This window comes from Dendrobates tinctorius, unplaced genomic scaffold, assembly GCF_039654945.1.
Source record: "Dendrobates tinctorius isolate UK_male_01 unplaced genomic scaffold, ASM3965494v1 ptg000074l, whole genome shotgun sequence".
NCBI classification, from domain to species: Eukaryota; Metazoa; Chordata; class Amphibia; order Anura; family Dendrobatidae; genus Dendrobates; species Dendrobates tinctorius.
This window is the reverse complement of record NW_027361742.1, coordinates 3,348,677-3,368,112: the sequence shown is the minus strand read 5'-3', so window position 1 is coordinate 3,368,112 and position 19,436 is coordinate 3,348,677. Positions and strand designations below refer to the sequence as shown.

The following is a 19,436-nucleotide window of genomic DNA, read 5'->3' as shown; positions in this document are numbered from 1 at the left end:
GTCTCCCGATAATTTTCTATTTTGGGCGTCCTGACTTCCTTTTTGAATGCATATTGGAGAATTAGCTTTTACCTGGGAGGTTCTGCTCACCTGTCCCCCTTTTTTGCTGGTGCTGCCTTGATTTTTTTTTATCTCTGTATATAAGATTAATTTACAAGTTACAAAACTCACTTTAAATGACATAGAGAATTACTGTATGTAAAATCTGATGTTGAAAACTTATTGCATGCAGATTGCATACCCATGTCATACGGATGCTAGGTGAGGAAAAAATGCATACTTGCAAGGTGACAAAAAAAGATGCATGACACTCGCCTCGCATTCTACAACTTTTATGGCTGAGAATCGTAGCTTCTTTATATGCGCAGATGTGAGCGTACCCTTTTATGGCTCTTTCACATGTCCTTTTATTTCCGGGACAGGAAAAAACAGCATCAGAGAAATCAGTGTCCGTGTGTCTAATACCTGTGGCACATGTATGGCAACTGTGTGCCATATCATTATCACACGTACCGACACCTGGAAAGCAGCGGTACTGTTAGAGCTGTTCCTCAATGCCGGGTGCTGAAGCCAGCTCTCATCATTCTCCCCTGCTCGCGCTCCGATCAGCACTAGCAGGGGAGAATATTGAGAGTTGTATTCAACTGATAACAGAGAGCAGGAGGCAGCTGATGAGAGTATTTATCACCTTCTGCCCGTGCTATAAATATATAAATAAATAAAACATTATGTGGGATTCCAGGCAAAACTCACAGCTGCTGACTGTGACCTTCAGCTGTCAGCTTTAGCATGCTAAATATATTACTAATTATAGTGATATAATATATAGAGTTGTAGAATTTTGCGTTGTCTTAAATTAAAATAACAGAGTTGAGATGTCCATTTTATGTTTTAGAACCTTGTACTGCAAAGGAAAAGAGTATGGAAGATAATAATATACACCTAAGGTGGTCAGGCGAGAAAAAAATATACCTTACACATGGTGACCAAACAGAATTTGGTTGCAAACCTGGATTTGAATCGCCTCCTAACACACAGATGAGAATTACTTGTGAACATGGAAAGCTGGAATATCCAAAATGCTACAAAAAAGGTAAGTTTAGTTTTGAAATAGCAAAGTGCAGAAATTGATGCTTAATTATGATTATCCCCAAAAATATTACAATCTGAGAGTCCTAACTGGTTGATACCGTTTATGTCTAAAGGGTACTTCACACATAATGAGATTGTTAGCAAGGTCGCTGAAATGTCACAGGTTTTGTGACGCAACAGCGACCTCGCCAGCGATCTCGCTACGTGTGACACATAGCGGCGACTGGCCCCCTGCTGCGATATCGCTGATCGTGCTCGAATGTCCTGGACCATTTTTTGATCATTGGTGTCCCGCTGGCCAGCATGGATCGCTGTGTTTGATGCCATAACAACAATGAGCGACCTCTTTGGTGACTTAGAACTCAGGGACGCAGACGTGATTTTTCTTTGTCTTTTCAACGCCCCCTCAGCTCCGATTGGTGGTCTCAAATTAGGATCTTTGTAGCGTTTCCTTTTATAGGTCAGCTATCAATTATATGCAGTCATAACATTTAACATGTACAGTTATAATAACCGCGTGTCCCCATGTCAGTGACTGTGGATCCACGAATAAATAGCGCACTAGCAACTCAGACAGGGATGCTGAAGAAAACCGCGCAGTGATAGCACAGTAGTGGCCACCAATCGGACCAGAGGGGCGTGGAAAAGGCAACGCTGAAGCACGCCTATCGAGGTCTGTGTCATCAGAATAGCTGCTGTGTGACAAGGTCCCAACGACCGCCAAGGTCGTTATTCAGATCGCCGTATCTTTGTTGCTTCATGAGTAGATCTGCCTGTTTGACAGCTTACTAGCGACGATGTAGCGACGTACGAAGTAGCGATGAGAATGCATCCGATGACCCTGCTTTAGAGGCTGAGGTGGCCATTATGGTCTTAGATGGGTGTGATGCCACTGAAGCTCAGTCGCCACAGAGGTACTGCACCTTCTCCTAAGGTGTAGTGCCCCACCACCTAGGTAAGTTGGGGGCTCCTTTCCACACTCCAACACCTGCATCCCACACACAGGATAGTTCTGCACTGACCACATTGTGGCTACATGCTTAGAGGGTAGCAGAGCACCTTTCGTGGGTCCTTGCTTCGTAACACGAGATGTGCTGGGAGGTGGGTTGAGTTGAGATCCATATGAAAGAGTGGGAAAGTTTAGAATTACAGATCAGTCTGACAGGAGGTCAGTCAAGAGTGAGGAGGCTAGGGAGTCAGTCAGTCAGGAAAGACTGAGGACGGATCCCTAGAAGGAAGGATGGAGGAAGGAGTGCTGCAGCTGCCTCAGTGACCTGAGCCAGCTGGCACAGGAAAGGAACAGAAGGAGAAAGACGTAGAACTGCAAACTAAGCTTCCATAAGAGAGAGAAGGAACAGCGAGGAACGAAGGAGTAGGAGAACAGAGAGGAGTTGTGGGTTGGAAGAGGAACCCTGCCTATAGGTTCTCAGCGCAAGGCCGGGACCCGGTCCCCGAAGTTGTATGGACACTTATGGTTCTGCAGCAGACACCGGTGGAGTAGTTGGCTGTAAATACACTACTCCCATCCAAGACTTGGGGCACAACAGCATCTGTATAGGGAGCCGGGACTCAGGATAAAGGGAGTCCCTGAAGTAGGCTACAGCTGTCTGCCGTACAAGGAAGAGTTGTTAGGAACATCTGACAGGAGGAACTTCAGAGTACCACAGTACTGGAGCTCTTCACCCCAAAAGGTGCAATATAGGAGTCGTTCAGGACAGGTACATGTTGGCGGAGTGTTGGAGAGGAGAATCCTGACTTGCCCGGGAGGTTGATTGAGTCTCTGCCCTGGAGGACACAGCACAGAGGCAGGCACCAGTGTGTACTACGAACTGTGAGTAAAGCTTTGAAACTACAAGCCCTGTTGTCTTCCAGTCATTGTGCGCCAACACCGTCAGCACTGCTACATCTGGGTATCATCCTTTACACTACCTGCGCCTATACACTGCCCTGGGGTTACAGCTTCATCTGTGGGGAGCTATACCATCTATGCTGCAACACACCATCAGCCCCAGAGGATCTGCACGCAGCGTTGGCTTAATATCTTGCTTGCCAAACACCACAGGTGGCGTCACAAACTATTTCATTTCATTGACTACAAACCACTATTGATTAGGGCACCCAGGGCCACGGACCGGGTCACAGATGCCGTGACACATTCCCCTGACACCGGCCCGGTACCGAGTTCCCCACAGCCCTGGGACGGGGGCGACCCATGGGGAAGCCAGGGACTCAGTAATGCTACGGACCACTAGGGAATGCGATACCTTCAGCAAGGTTCTGCAGATCCAGAGGGAGGGTGAAACAGTGACCCAATATATGAATGCTCTGCTAGTTACATATCGCCATTGTTTGGAAGGATGGTATGGGAGTGGACCCCATAGACTTAACGCTGCGAGACCTCTTAGTGACTGGACTGCATGAAACCCTGATGAAGCAGGCCCTGCGGGAGCACGTATGGGTAAGTCCTCGTTTGACGTTTTCTGAAATAGAAAATGAGGTGCACACGCAGGAGCAAGAGCAGGGGGTTGTGGTCCTGGTGGTAAAGGCTTAGTGCAACGAAGCATCTGTTAGACTGTGTGCACAAACTGCAAAAACGCATAAAATAAGCAGCCCATTGAATTCAATGGCATTCCGCACATGCTGTGCTAATGCTGTGTATTTTTCCCGCGGCAAAATCGCATAGTGGAAAAATACGCAGCATGCTCATTCTTTGTGCGAATCGCAGGAATTACGCACACATAGGAATGCATTGTTCCCCTTACTTTCCGCATGTGGCTATGCCCGCCATGCGCAAAGTAAGCGGAAAATATGCGGATGGTATACAGGGTCTGGAGGAGAAGAGACTGTCCTCCAGGGTTTGGGTACCATATCCCTGTTAAAAAAATAATTAAAATAAAAAATGGTGTTATTCTCACCTTCCAGTGTCCCACGCAATGTCCCCAGGCGTATTCAGCTCCAGATTCAGAGAGTGTAGGGAGAGCAGCTGCCTTAATAGGGTCAGAATTGGGGATTTCTGAGTTAGTGTGGGGTTTACCATCCTAAATACTCACATCCAGCTAAACCAACAGTCCTGTTAAGGACTAATTCAGCATTATATAGGTTCCAATGTTAGGCAGGCAGGGGAGTGTATGTCGCTGTATACACATCAGTGCTAGACCTGCAGGCACTATTTGTGTGTATATAGTTAATTGCATATATCATATCTAAGCGTGCTGAAAGTTTTGCCAGTTTATGGCTTTTTTCTCTTTTTTGCCTGGCTGTTATTTTTGCTGAAATCAAGCAGTATTTAGGGCCAAAAAAAAAGCCCACCTAGTTTTTGGTGCGGTATCTTCGTGCCAGCTATTGTCTGTGCGTGGCGAAAGTTTGGCCAGTTTACGGCTTTTTTCTGTTTGTTTCCCTGACTGCTTTTTTGCTGAAATAAAGCAGTATTTTGGGCAAAAAACCAACATTTTTTGGTGCGGTATCTTCATGCCAGCTGTGTGTGGCGAAAGTTTGGCCAGTTTATGGCTTTTTTCTGTTTTTTCCCTGGCTGCTTTTTTGCTGAAATCAAGCAGTATTTTGGGAAAAAAAACAGGGAACCCATTTTTTGGTGCGGTATCTTCGTGCCAGCTGTTGTCTGTGCATGGCGAAAGTTTGGCCAGTTTACTGCTTTTTTCTGTTTTTTTTTTCCCTGGCTGCTTTTTTTTGCTGAAATAAAGCAGTATTTTGGGCAAAAAAAAAAACACATTTTTTGGTGCGCTATCTTCATGCAAGCTGTTATCTGTGTGTGGTGAAAGTTTGGCCAGTTTATGCTCTTTTCTGTTTTTTTCCCTGGCTGTCTTTTTGCTGTAATAAAGCAGTATTTTGGGCAAAAAACCCCACATTTTTTGGTGCAGTTTCTTCGTGCCAGCTGGCGAAAGTTTGGCCAGTTTACGGGTTTTTCTGTTTTGTTTTTTCTCTGGCTGCTTTTTTGCTGAAATAAAGCAGTCTTTAGGGCCAATAAAAAACATTTTTTGGTGCGGAATCTTCGTGCCAGCTGTTATCTGTGCATGGTGAAAGTTTGTCCAGTTACGGCTTTTTTCTCTTTTTTGCCCGGCTGTTAGATTTGCTGACATAAAGCATTATTTAGGCCCGAAAAAACAAAAAACAAAATATTTTGTGGTGCGGTATCTTCGTGCCAGCTGTTATCTGGGCGTGCTAAAAGTGTTGCCAGTTTACGGCTTTTTTCTCTTTCTCGCTTTTAATTTTGCTGAAATAAAGCAGTATTTAGGCGACAAAACAAAAAAAAGTCCACCCATTTTTTGGTGCAGTACTTTTGTGCCAGCTCTTATCTGTGCGTGGTGAAAGTGTTTCCAGTTTACAGCTTTTTTCTCTTTCTCGCTTTTAATTTAGCTGAAATAAACCAGTATTTAGGCCACAAAACAAAAAAAGTCCACCCACTTCTTGGTGCTGTATCTTCGTGCCAGCTATTATCTGTGTGTGGTGAAAGTGTTTCCAGTTTATGGCTTTTTTCTCATGTGGAAGATGAGGTGGTGGATGACATAGTGACTGACCCAACCTGGCATGAGAGCATGCAGAGTATGCAAAGTAGCACAAATGAGGAAGGAGGCATATCACCCCAACAGGCAGAAAGAAGCAGTGTGGTGGCCGCAGATAGAAGGCATGCATCCTTTCTCCGTAATACCAACAGGACGATAGTTGCCATTCCTTCTGTTATATCTTTCTGATTCTGTTTATTTTATAAGGACTCTGCTGATAACCCCAAACAGGCCATATGCATCACTTGCCATGCCCGCATCAACAGGGGTAGCAAAACTACCAACCTGACTACTAGCAGCATCATTAGGCACATGGCAGCAAAGCACCCGACTTTGTGGGCCAGACCCCAGGCTCCAGGAACCCTGTCTGCAGGTGACAACACTGCTTCTTCCACTGTTTCGTGTACAAGTCAGTCCCCAGTTCACCGTGCTTGTGAAGATGCCTTGGGCCTTGCACCTGTTGTTGCCCACAGTCAACCAGCACCATCATCAAGCCCGTCCACATCCTTGGCCCAGCCCAGCCCAGCCCAGTTGTCTATATCCCAGTCATTGGAACTCAAGCGGAAATATGCAGCCAATGCCCCACAGGCCACGGTACTTAATTCGCACATTTCTCATCTGCTATCGCTCGAAATGTTGCCTTTTAGGCTCTTTGAGATGAAAGCTTTTCGCAACCTGATGGCGGTGGCCATCCCAAGGTACTTGGTACCCAGTCGCCACTATTTCTCCCATTGTGCCATACCGGCATTACACCAGCATGTGTCACACAATATTACCTGTGCCCTCAACAATGCTGTTACTGGGAAAGTCCCCCTAACCACATACACGTGGACAAGTGACTGTGGGCAGGGGCGGTACATCTCACTGACGGCACACTGGGTTAATATAGTGGAAGCTGGGACCCTGGGATCTTGGGATGGAACACATCCTCCCACGCCGAGGATTGCGAGCCCTACATCAATCAGGGTTGCCCCCACAGTCTACAGCTCCTGCACCTCCTCCTCCTCTTCTTCAACCTCCATCTCTGAAATGAACACATCAGACAGAAGCTAGAAGCACTGCAGCACTGCCTCAGCCAAGCGGCAACAGGATGTGCTGAAGCTAATCTGCAGAGGTGACAAACCGCACAATGCAGAAGAGTTGTGGACAGCGCTGAAAGAGCAGTCATATATTTGACTGACACCGCTGAACCTATAGCCAGGCGTGGTCATGTGTGACAATATCCAGAACCTGGTGGCGGCTCTGAAGCAAGGTGAGCTCAGACACGGACCTTGCCTAGCCCATGTGCTTAACCTTGTGGTTCAACATTTTTTCAATAGCTACCCGGAGCTGCCGGATCTGCTAGTGAAAATACGCCATCTGTCTGCCCATTTTAGAAAGTCTGCTACAGCTTCAGCCGCACTTGCTGGACTTCAGCAACGTTTGCATCTTCCAGCTCACCAACTGGTGTGTGATGTTCCCACGTGTTGGAACACTACACTGCATACGTTGCAAAAGATTTGTGAGCAGAAGAGGGCAGTTGTTGACTACCAGCATCAACAAGGCCATCGATATTCAGTTGCAACTCCATACATAAGACCTCCGGAGTGGACATGTATGACAGACATATGTACCATTCTCCAGAACTTTGAGGACTGCACCAAGATGGTGAGCGGCAATGACGCCATCATTAGCATCACCATCCCGCTTCTCAGCATTCTAAAAACCTCTCTGCTCACAATTAAAGATGATGCATTGCAGGAAAAGCATGAGAACACGGAGCAAGGAAACATACAGGGTGATTACAGTCAGCCCAGCCTCATGTTGTCACAATGTGGATTAGTAGACAATGAGGAGGAGGAGAAGAAAAAGAACAGGAGCTACTTTCATGCGCTATAGATGGTACTATAAGCACAGCTGTCATACCATCTGTTCAGTGGGGATGGCCTGAGGACAGGGAGGAGGAGGAGGAGGACAACACGATCTGTCGTCCTGTTGGTGAGGACACGTAAGTCTTGCCTGTTAGTAGTCTGGCATGCATGGCTGACTTTATATTGTGCTGCATTTCCCGGGACCCTTGCATTATCAATTTTTTCGGGGACACTCAATACTGGTTGGTGACACTTCTACACCCACACTACAAGGAAAACTTTCAATCTCTTATTCCAGAGGCACAGAGGTGTACAAAAACATTGATGTGCCAGAGGGCCCTTGTAGCAGAATAACTTAAAAAATTCCCATGTGAAAACGCTGGCAGCAGACGTCAGATTTTGTTGTACCGCCAAGGAGTACAAGCAAGAGAGCCAGAAGTGCAATTCAGCTCTGGCAGAGGAACAATGGCAAAGTTCTGGGACAATTTTCTGAGACCCTCCCATCGTGCCGCCACAGTGGCAAGGGGTGGTGTCACTAGAAGTGCAATGTTTGGGAAGATGGTGAGGGAGTACATCGCAGATCGTACAAACACCCTTTGGGATTCCTCTGTGCCTTTTAGTTCTTGAGTATCCAAGCTGGACACGTAGCATGAACTGGCTCTCTACGCCTTGGAGGTCCTGGCCTGTCCTGCTTGCTAGCGTTCTGTCAGAGCGGGTTTTTAGTGCCACTGGTGGAATTACAACAGATAAGCACATCCGCCTGTCAACTGACAATGCTGACAGGCTGACTATTATCAAACTGAACAAGGGCTGGATTGGCCAAGACTTCTGTACACCACCGAATGAAAACATCAAAACATAACCTCAATTTATTTTAGTGGTTGGTTGGGGAGGTGTATACTTATGCACCTCTTCACAATCACACATGGTTATCCGCTTACTGATTGGGTCTGTTTGGTGTTCTCCTCCTTATCCTCATCCTCATCATCCACAACCAGTAGAACACCAGGGTCAACGTATTACATGATGCAAAAGTCATTATATTTTTATTTATATCCTTGTCTCTGAGCTGTTGCTAGGGACAAACATATTTCATTGGACACATTCTGGCTTCATGTCTATGAACCTGTGTTCACCCCTCCCTTTTGTTATTTTCTTTCATTGGTGGATTCACATTTTGCATTTATTTGTTTTTTTCAGTATGATTTCTCATTATGTCTCCTCCTTGTCTGCCACTAGATGACCACGGTTAACGTGTTCTGTGCTGCAACAGGCAGTCCAATTTTTGGCAAGGGTGTCTATGATGCCCATATTAGACTTTTAAAAAATGTACCCCCCATGGGGAAATGTTTGTCAGCCCATGCACTGCATGTATGGGCATTACAAGTCTAGTAGACCCTCTCCTTTACATTGGGCAGAGGTTTTAATGAGGCCTTCATCAACGTCTCCTCCTTGTCCTACCCTAGATGACCAGGGTTAACGTGTTCTTTGCTGCTACAGCCAGTCCAATTTTTGGCAAGGGTGTTTTTATGATGCCCATTAATAACTTTAAACCAAAATAAATGCTACTCCCCCAGGAGGGAAATGTCATACAAATGTGATGTACGTATCTTCTTCAAATTTATTGTAATACTAGCTGAAGAGTCCGGCGCATGATACTGACTGCTGAGCCGTGTATCTAATCCTATCCTGTGTGATACTGGGCTCCCCCTGCAGTCTGTGTCAGAGGGTGGTCTGTGTTGGCACGGTAATAAATTGTGTTATTTCCAGCTTTACAGAAGGACAATAACACCATAGAAATGATAAGAATAATAGGCCTCAGTTACCACAACTGTCTACAAAGAAAAGTGATGCTGATAGCAACCAATCACAGCTCATTTTTCATCTTTTAAACAGCTCTGGGACAGTGTGGTGAGTTTTGATTGGCGACTTTTGTGTTTCGACTTTTATGTAGCGAGGTTGGTGTATGTGTGGTGAAATGTGTGCTGAGGGTGGTATATGTGTTGAAGCACGTGGTAGTGTGTGGCGCATTTTGTGTGTGTGTTCATATCCCCGTGTGTGGTGAGTATCCCATGTCAGGGCCCCACCTTAGCAACTGTAGGGTATATACTGTTTGGCGCCATCGCTCTCATTCTTTAAGTCCCCCTTGTTCACATCTGGCAGCTGTCAATTTGCCTCCAACACTTTTCCTTTCACTTTTTCCCCATTATGTAGATAGGGGCAAAATTGTTTGGTGAATTGGAACGCGCGAGGTTAAAATTTCACCTCACAACATAGCCTAAGATGCTCTCGGGGTTCAGACATGTGACTGTGCAAAATTTTATGGCTGTAGCTACGAAGGTGCAGATGCCAATACATACACTTTTTCCCCATTATGTAGATAGGGGCAAAATTGGTCGGTGAATTGGAACGCGCCGGGTTAAAATTTTGTCTCACAGCATAGCCTATGAGGCTCTCGGGATCCAGACGTGTCACAGTGCCAAATTTTGTGGCTGTAGCTGCAACGGTGCGGATGCCAATCCCGGACATACATGCATACATACATACACACCCACATTGAGCTTTATATATTAGATTTTCCATTTTTCCTATCTGTGGAACATCCTCTTATAACGTTGTGTATACCCCTCCAATATGAAAATATTGAAATCCTATTATATTATATTTTAATTTATATCCCTGTCTCTGAGCTGTTGCTAGGGACAAACATATCTCATTGATCACATTCAGGCTTCATATCTATGAACCTGTGTTCGCCCCTCCCTTTTGTTAGTTTCTTTCATAGGTGGATTCACATTTTTAATTTATTGGTATGATTTCAGTATGATTTATCATTAGATCTCCTCCTTGTCTGCCACCAGATGACCAGGGTTAATGTGTTCTGTGCTGCTACAGGCAGTCCAGTTTTTTGGCAAGGGTGTCTATGACGCCCATATTATACTTTAAAGAAATGTACCCCCCTTGGGGAAATGTTTGTCAGCCCATGCACTATGTGTATGGGCATTACAAGTCTAGGAGACACGCTCCTTTGTAATGGGCATTTTCTTTTAGGAGGCCCTCCTCCATGTTTCGTCCAAGGGGGAATTAGGGTGCGTGCAAATTTGGGTCAAGGCAGCCATTGCATTCAATGCATAAGGAATATGTATGGCAGGACTAACTGAAAAATGTGAACTGAGTTTTCATGTTACCTATCAATTGATCCACCATGAGTTTTACTCTATGACAGAGATCAGAAACCTCTGGAATAGTCAACCAGATGTGTTTCATGTCCCCGGTAGACCACAGCCTCGAAAACATAGAGCTGATATATTTGGATATATACTATGAAGTTTAGTTGGAACGAGGTTGGTTCTGTGGAGAACCTTTAATGAGGTCTCCACAAGTGACGATTGTTGGCTTCCCTTGGACGATGTATCCCAACAAGATCTCCAATCCTCCAGTGGGAAATCAAATCCCATCACCTCCTCCCACTGTTTTATAAATTTCAATTTTCCTCATCAGGAGATGAGTTAACAACTGAGTATATTAAAGATATTGTTCCTCTTCCCATTGGATCACTGATACATGTTTGCTCAAAACTAGACACACGTAGGGGGTCTTTCTTTGGGAGAAGACTACTGGCAAAGTGGAGGCTCATATTTTTGAACATATTTTGGGTTATCCTATAAAATATTAAATGGAGAGCACAAGTGCATTAATGTAGTAATGCCCGATAGGATCCTAGTCACTATATCTTTTTTCTCTCATTGAAAGCCATAACTTTGGCTGCATCACATGGTAAGGCCAGGGTCACACTAGAGAGGAATATGGACGAGTGAGAGGCGTTAAAAGCACACATTACACTCGGACCAATGTTTCTCTATGGGCTACCTCGCACCAGCCGTATATTTCTCATCCGTATTCTACGGCCCGTGCCAATCGCAGCATGCTGCCATTGTCAGCGTACTACGGCCGTAGTACGCCAATGCAAGTCTATGGGTGCGCAAAAAATACGCATTACACACGGACCACACGTGTGACCTGCGAGAAATACGCAGGTGTTTTGGCTGCTGCCAGGAAATGGCCCAATCCATCATCAGGAAGCTGATACATGCAAATGAGCTCAAAAAGCGGTCCAGACATCCAGGAAGTGCGCCTACACGGAGTAGAGCAGCGTCATGGCGTCCTCTCATTATCTTAATGTGGAAATGCTAATTGTCCTGGTGCAGGAGCGGCCCAAAATATGGGACCAACGTGATGCCCATTATGCCAACCGGGCAAGAAAGGAGGCATCATGGAGGCGCATATGTAGGGAGATGTTCCATGACTTTGGTGATCGGCCACATGATGAGCAGCAGAAAATGAGTAAGTAGAACCCATAAAATGAGTTAAATTGCCGCACAACAAAAAGTGAATATAGAATCAGCCCCCCCCTTCCTGTGCTTGTACTTTTTTCATCATGAGGCCGTTAGATTTTGATGTGACACGTGGTTTGACACTGCCATAATTTGGGCCAGGCCACAAGCTCCTCATCCTCCTAGCCAAACCAGTTATTAAGTGTAGTTACTTGATACATCAACTAATGTGCCCATGTGTATCTGGCCTGTATGCCCCAATTAGATATGCCACCATGGGTAGAAAGCACACCCCAGAAGGCTCCGTGCCTAGACTACTGGTAGCAAATGTGATCTATCAAATATGTGAATTTGACAATATTTCCTGTCACATTGCAATGGAAGATGTGATGAGACGCTGGCGAAGCATCCGGGACCAATACCGCCGGGAACGCCAGCAGCGGTCCAGGAGTGGGGATGCGGGCTACGTGAAGCGCAAGTACATCTACTATGACCGCCTCTCCTTCCTCGCCCCAATTCTGGAGCTCAGACCGTAAGTAGATACCTCACACCACATTACACAGATACTTTGCAAGGCCCAAAATATTTAGTTATTTTTGGCTCTGTTCTATTTCCTAACAGAACTCAGTCCAACCTTACGGACAGAGGAACTGGCTCCGAAACTGATCCCATCATTGATCTTGTATCTGCAGGGGACGAGGTGGCTGGCCCATCTTCTCCCCCTACTAGGAGCATGACTGACGAATCGAGTCAGGAAGTGCCATTGCCTGCACCCCAAAGCCCACCACCAGGACCATCTGGTGCTGCTGCAGCATCAGCAAGAGTAGAGGAGCAGGGCAACATCAGCAGCAGCCCAACTGGCCACATCCGGGCCTCGCCACAGCCTGCTGGCACATCCCGGCGAGGAAGAAGCCGAAGGCGGCAAATAGCTGCCACTGATACCCGCACTAATGTGGACACTGGGGTACTTAATTATTTATCCAGAGTAAATAGTGATGATGGGGAGGAGGCATACTCTCGCAGCCTGGCCCTTTATCTCCGTGCCCTTTCCCGAGAGATCAGGCTCCATATTTGAGGATGTTTTCAGATCCTGCTTGATGCGTGCACTTACCCCAATACCCCCTACGAACTATTTGAATATATTGAGAGGTGGCAGCTGTCACCAAGAAATCTCATGCGCCTTAGGCACCCCCCACAAATGCAATCTCAAGCAGGATCTGAGGATCCTCAAATACGTGGGCCTACACCTCACCCCCTTCCTCCCCCTACCCAACCTTCTATCCAGCAGCCACAAATGTCTGCCTCTAGCCTACCCCACCAATATGGCCACTTGTTACCACCCAGTGTTGGAGGCTGGTCCCAACCTGGTTGGGGACGATATGGCTATCTTGGTGGGTATGAGCCACGTGCCTACCACAGCCAACAAGATGGCCCTCCTCATTATTACTCTGGCCAGTACCCCCAACAATCACAGGAGGCAGGCCAATACCAACATCATGGGCAACAGTATGGCCCCACATAGGGCGATGTTGGGCACAGTAGCTAGCAGCAACCTCAGGCTGCTGTTCCGCCTTCTCCTTCCCCAGCGTATGAGAATTTATAATTCTCTGTCCACAATCAGTCTGATGCCAGGAGATTTCCAGTGCGGTTTCACTGGTGTTACAAATACCAATCCAAAGGAAAAAACAGGTGGTCTCCATCACCAAACTTTGGGAAAAAAGTGCAAACGCACATTTCTTCTGAATGTTTTCCAATCATATTAATAATCCACCATGACAGGCAAGGCTACCTTACGCCTTTCAGACAGATATTACATGTCTGTACAAAAGATAATATTTAACCATGCTATACTGGTCAAGAGAAAGGATGAAAATACACTACTCACTTGTTAACACATAGAGAGAGCGTGATGTTCTTAAGGCTGTTCGCCTTGATTTGTGACTATAGATAGCTGGCACAAAAGTGACTACTTCACTAAGGCCTGCACACCTTTTCTAGGCATTAGCAAGTGAGTAGTGTATTTTCATACTTTGACTTTACAGTATAGCGCGGTGAAATATGATCTTTTGTACAGACATGTAATATCTGTCTGAAAGGCTTAAGGTAGCCTTGCCTGTCATGGTGGATTCTTAATGTGATTGGAAAACATTCAGAAGAAATGTGAGTGTTATCTTTTATCTAGAATTTTGGTGCTGGAGACCATCTCTTTTTTCCTTTGGTTTGAAAATTTCTAATGTAGCAATGTTGTTATTGCATACTTTTTTTTCTGTTCTGTTTGAAAATGTTACTTTTCAAAAAAGGTTTATTATGCAAAAAGGGCAATTTGGCCCATTGCCACAGTTTACATATGGCAATAATATGTTTGCCTTTAAAAAAACAAACAAAAAAAGGCAAAAGTAAAAACTTGTCTACTACAGTTTACGTATTTGTGTGATTTCTCAAAAACAGTGTCAGCATACTAACATACGCTTACCAATGCAATGAAACAGTCCTAGAATCTGAAGGGGTATAAATATATATATTTTGACACACATAAAAACAAAAATTATAACATAGATACAGCATGCTCTTGCCAAGAAGTTTCCCCCTCAGGTGACATAAAGTAATTAGTGAAAATATCACGCACTTTGAGCCCAGAGAGCGGTCTACGTTGAGGGTTGATAGGTGGTCTCACCCTACGCACATTGTCCGGCCTACGCACAACACCAACAGAGGAGGAACAATCATGTATCCTGGTGAAGTTATGAAGAACCACAAAGGCTTTAACTACTTCATTAACATTTTGTTCACTCAGCTGAATGGCAGACTGGAGTACCCACCATTTGGCACAAAGAATGCCAAAGGAACACTCCACCAGTCGCCGAGCACGTGATAGGCGCAAGTTAAAAATTCTGCGCCTGTGGTCAAGGTTGCGCCGGGGATATGGCCTCATGACATTGCGCGTTAACTGAAACGCCTCATCTGCCACAAGGACATAAGGGACTGATTCTTCAGTGGAGCCTGGTAGCTGGCGTGGTGGTGGTAGATCCAACTGGTTGGTGCGTAGCTGCCGAGCCATTATGGAAGTATTGAAGACTCTAGAGTCTCCCGTCCTTCCATAGGCCCCAATGTCAACAATTATAAACTTGTATTGAGGGTCTGCCAGAGCCAACAATACAACAGAAAAGTATTGTTTATAATTGAAGAATTGAGAGCCAGAGTCCGGCGGCTTACGCACCAGGATATGTTTGCCATCAAGGGCCCCAATACAATTAGGAAACTGGCATTCCTCCTCAAAGTCCCTTGATATCTTCAACCAGTCTTCCATCCTGGGCTCGGGCATAACGACTTGATGTAGTCTTGTCCAGATTTCAATACATGTTGACCTGACTATGCCAGAAATGGTAGATCTTCCAATGAGAAGCTCATGGTGGAGGGCGGCATAAGACAGGCCAGTGGAGAGGAAGCTGAAGAACAACAGAAAAGGAAGATTTTAGAATGCACAAATTCCAAAACAGGTACATACATAACAAATTTGTTAGGAATTCAGATTGACTAACACAGACATATTTGGTCGCACAATTACTAAGTGATATTCAGTACATATTACACATAACATTCTGGTCTGTAAGTTGAAACATATGTGGACTAAGATGAGGGCATTAAACTTAGTCCAAGAAGCCAAAAATACATACTTTGGCCAACACATTATGTACATAGAGAATGTGGTTGGGTAGTACATACCGTATTGTGAGTAGAAGTCGATCCTCTGCAGATATAGCTTTGCGCATCCTTGTGTCCTGAAAGGTTATCCCAAGGCGCACTGTCTCCAAGAGGCGATCAAATGTTTCAAGGCTCATGCGACAGTATTGGTAGAATTTTACAGGATGATCCCGCATAGAAGAATAGAGGTGGTGAAAATGACCTCTTGTAAGTCGTTGCCTCAAAAGTGGATGGACCCACATGCGTCTCCTCCGTGGATCCACTATCACTGGGTATGGTTGGCCAAAGCGGCGTGACAAAAGCCAGTTGAAAAGAACCTGCTCAGTTGTGTTGAAACTCAGACTGTTTGCCATGTTGCACTTACAACAGCAACACACCTAGTGAAGGCAAGATCACAAATGGCCAGAATGGAGGCAGCCACCTGTTCCTGAGGCAATAAATAGGGTGCAGGCTAATGATTTAAGTTGTTAGCAGGCCTCAAAACTGTTAAATGTCCATTTTGCAAGGCTGCGCCAAAATCTCGCCATACGGATTGCATACGGATGCCATACGGATTACATACGGATACAGACATGCGCAAAATACGCGACCGCACCTTGCTTACGGATGACCTACGGAGCACTATTTAGGGGTCATTCATCCGTATTACGCATGTAAAATACGGACCGTATTTTGCGTCGGTTAGTGTGACCCCAGCCACACAATACCAAAAAGTGACAGCTGAATGCTTGTAGATGCAGAGGACTTAATGTAATCAATTTTTGCAGAGATGACTTCTAGGAGGGAGACTGCATGTTCCTTCTTTCCTGGATTATAAACAGGAAGATTAATAAATGCTGTTATTATATCTAAACTACCTCTTTGCAAGGTTGTCTGATCATCTATTGTGTCTCCAATATTTAATTCACAGCTGAAAGGAACAGTAAGGGACAATTTAGCATGGTCACAGTTATGTTTTAGCACATCTTCACATTCTTGCAGTTCTCTCTTGTATTTCAGGAACACATAGTAGCAGCTATTTGTTTCATTAATTGCCTGAAGATACTGGGAAAGTTGATTGTAATGATTCTCCAGAATAATCAATGGGTTAAGCTTCTGCTTTTCTTGAAAGGCTGAATAAAGATATGATTACTGTTAATAGCCAGGTTGTCCTGCAAATAATTCTGCATAGAGGGACTCATCATACCATAAAAAACTACGAAATGTAGGTCGTCCTTCAATATAATGCATCCTGCTCTCAACATATTGTCGGAGTTCCATTACCATTTGCAATTCAAGAAAGGATTTGAAAGCTTTAGGTTTCAGGGTACACTTGAAAGATGTTTTTAGATTTTTAAAAACTAACAGTCTCTTGTCTACAATCACGTCTGTTGTGAGTTCATTCTCTGGTTCACCAGTTGTGAGTTCTCCTTCCAGACTTCCTCTGGTGGTAACAGGAGGTAGTGAGGCTGATTTGATCAGTGGAGATATGCCACCTGAGAATGAGGATGACGATTGGACCTCAGGAGTCTCGGATTGGATTTAAGACAGTCGACGCCCTATTCAGTTGCTGGTGATTCCTTCTGCTTGTCAGGTCTTGGTTCTCAGCTCTGTTCCAGTCAGCTCAAGCTAAGTTTCTCTGTTAATGTTCACACTTGATTTTGTTGGTCTATTCAGTTTTTTGTGGTCAGCCAGCCCCGGCTTGGGCTGTGCTGAATTTCCACTCTTATTTATCTGTATTTGCCAATTTGCTTTTTGTCCCTTATTGGATTGGCCTCTTTTTTACTCTGTCTCAGAATATTTCAGAGTGCTGATATAGTGGGAGAGGTCTAGTGACTTCAGGGTTAATTTTGCTATCAGAAGTGTTGGACATTATTTTTGTAGGGTTTTTTGCAGATTGCAGACAGTGTCTTTCCTTTCCTCTCCTTTCTAGCTAGTTTGGGCCCCATCATTTACTCAGCCTATTTTCCTACCTGTGTTTGTGTTTTCATCTTGTTTCACCGTCAATACATGAGTGGGGGCTGTCTATTCTTTTGGGGTCTGCTCTGGGGCAGTTAGTTTTCCCTTTTCTTGCTTTAGGCTTATTTAGTCCTCCGGCCGTGACGAGGCGTCTAGGTTCATCGTAGGCACGCTCCACGGCTGCTGCTAGTTGTGTGGTAGGATCAGGGATCTGCAATCTGCATAGTTACCAACCTCTCTGGTTTTTCTGGGCTTAGCATGTTTAGGTTTTTTCCTCCTCGGTGACCTATTCATAACAGAATCACCAGCCATACCGCAGATTCTAGGGTACTCAAAAGCAGAAAAAAGTTGTTAACCCCTTACCTACAAAGGACGTAATATTCCGTCCATGTGACCCTGGACCTAACTACCATGGATGGAATATTACGTCCCAGCGATCAGCGGCGCCCACGTGGTGAGCGCCGCTGATCGCGGCCGGGTGTCAGCTAATTATCATAGCTGACACCCGGCACAATGTGTCAGGGGCGGTCACGGACCGCCCCCGACACGTTAACCCCTTGCACACCGCGATCAAATGCGATCGCGGTGTACCGGGGGTTAAAGGGAAGCATCGGCAGGGAGGGGGCTCCCTCCGTGCTTCCCTGAGCCCCCCACGGCAGCGCAATGTGCAGCGCTGCTGCGGGGGGCTCTTTCCCTACAGGCCCCCGGATCCAAGATGGCGACGGGGGCCTGCAGGGAGCTGACTTCCTCACTGCCTGCAAAGCGCAGGCATGAGGAAGTCTGCAGCAGTGCCTGTGACAGATCGCTGATCTGTCACAGTGATCTGTGATGTGACAGATCAGCGATCTGTCACAGGACAGTGATGTCCCACCTGGGACAAGGTAATAAAGTAAAAAAAAAAAAAAAAAAAAGTGTTACAAATAATTAAAAAAAAAATCGCTAAATAAATTAGTAAAAAAAAAAATATTCCCCAATAAATCCATTTTTTCAAAATAAAAAAAAACAAAAACAATAAAAGTACACATATTTGGTATCGCCACGTCCGTAATGACCTGCCCTATAAAACTGTCCCATTAGTTAACCCCTTTAGCGAACCCCTTAAAAAATAAAAATAAAAAACGAAGCAAAAAATAATGATTTATTATCATACCACCGAACAAAAAGTGCAATAACGCGCGATCAAAAAGACGCATATAAATATCCATGGTCCCGCTGAAAACGTCATCTTGTCCCGCAAAAAACGAGCTGTCATACAGCATCATCCACAAAAAAATAAAAAAGTTATAGCTCGCAGAATAAAGCGATACAAAAATAATTATTTTTTATATAAAATTGTTTTCATTGCAAAAAACCGACAAAACATAAAAAAACGACCTAAATGAGGTATCGCTGTAACCGTACTGACCCGAAGAATAAAAACGCTTTATCAATTTTACCGCACGTGGAACGGTGTAAACGCACCCCCCAAAAGAAATTCATGAAACGCTGGTTTTTGTTCATTCTGCGTCCCAAAAATCGAAATAAAAAGCGATCAAAAAATGTCACGTGCCCGAAAATGGTACCAATAAAAACGTCAACTCGTCCCGCAAAAAATAAGACCTCACATGACTTGGTGGGTCAAAATACGGAAAAATTATAGCTCACAATATGTGGTGATGCAAAAACTATTTTTACAATAAAAAGCGTCTTTTAGTGTGCGACAGCCGCCAAACATAAAAACCGCCATAAATCGTAAATCAAACCCCCCGTTATCACCCCCTTAGTTAGGGAAAAATAATAAAACTAAAAGAAAATGTATTTATTTCCATTTTCCCGCTAGGGTTAGGGCTAGGGTTAGGGTTAGGGCTAGGGTTAGGGCTAGGGTTAGGGCTAGGGCTCAGATTAGGGTTAGGGGTGTGTTGAGGTTAGGGTTGAAGTTATAATTGGGGGGTTTCCACTGTTTGGGCACATCAGGTGCTCTCCAAAGGCAACATGGCGTCTGATCTCAATTCCAGCCAATTCTG

General features: G+C 45.0%; 1 protein-coding gene across 2 annotated transcripts in view; it reads left to right on the top strand.

The window, feature by feature from the left end:
- Positions 1-19,436, top strand: part of LOC141096342 (coagulation factor XIII B chain-like) — a 300,511-nt gene that overhangs the window by 214,711 nt on the left and 66,364 nt on the right. For both annotated transcript variants that reach the window (XM_073582881.1, XM_073582880.1), the window contains exon 5: positions 896-1,093. In XM_073582881.1, the coding sequence (XP_073438982.1) occupies positions 896-1,093 (198 nt within the window). The remainder of the gene's footprint in view (positions 1-895; positions 1,094-19,436) is intronic.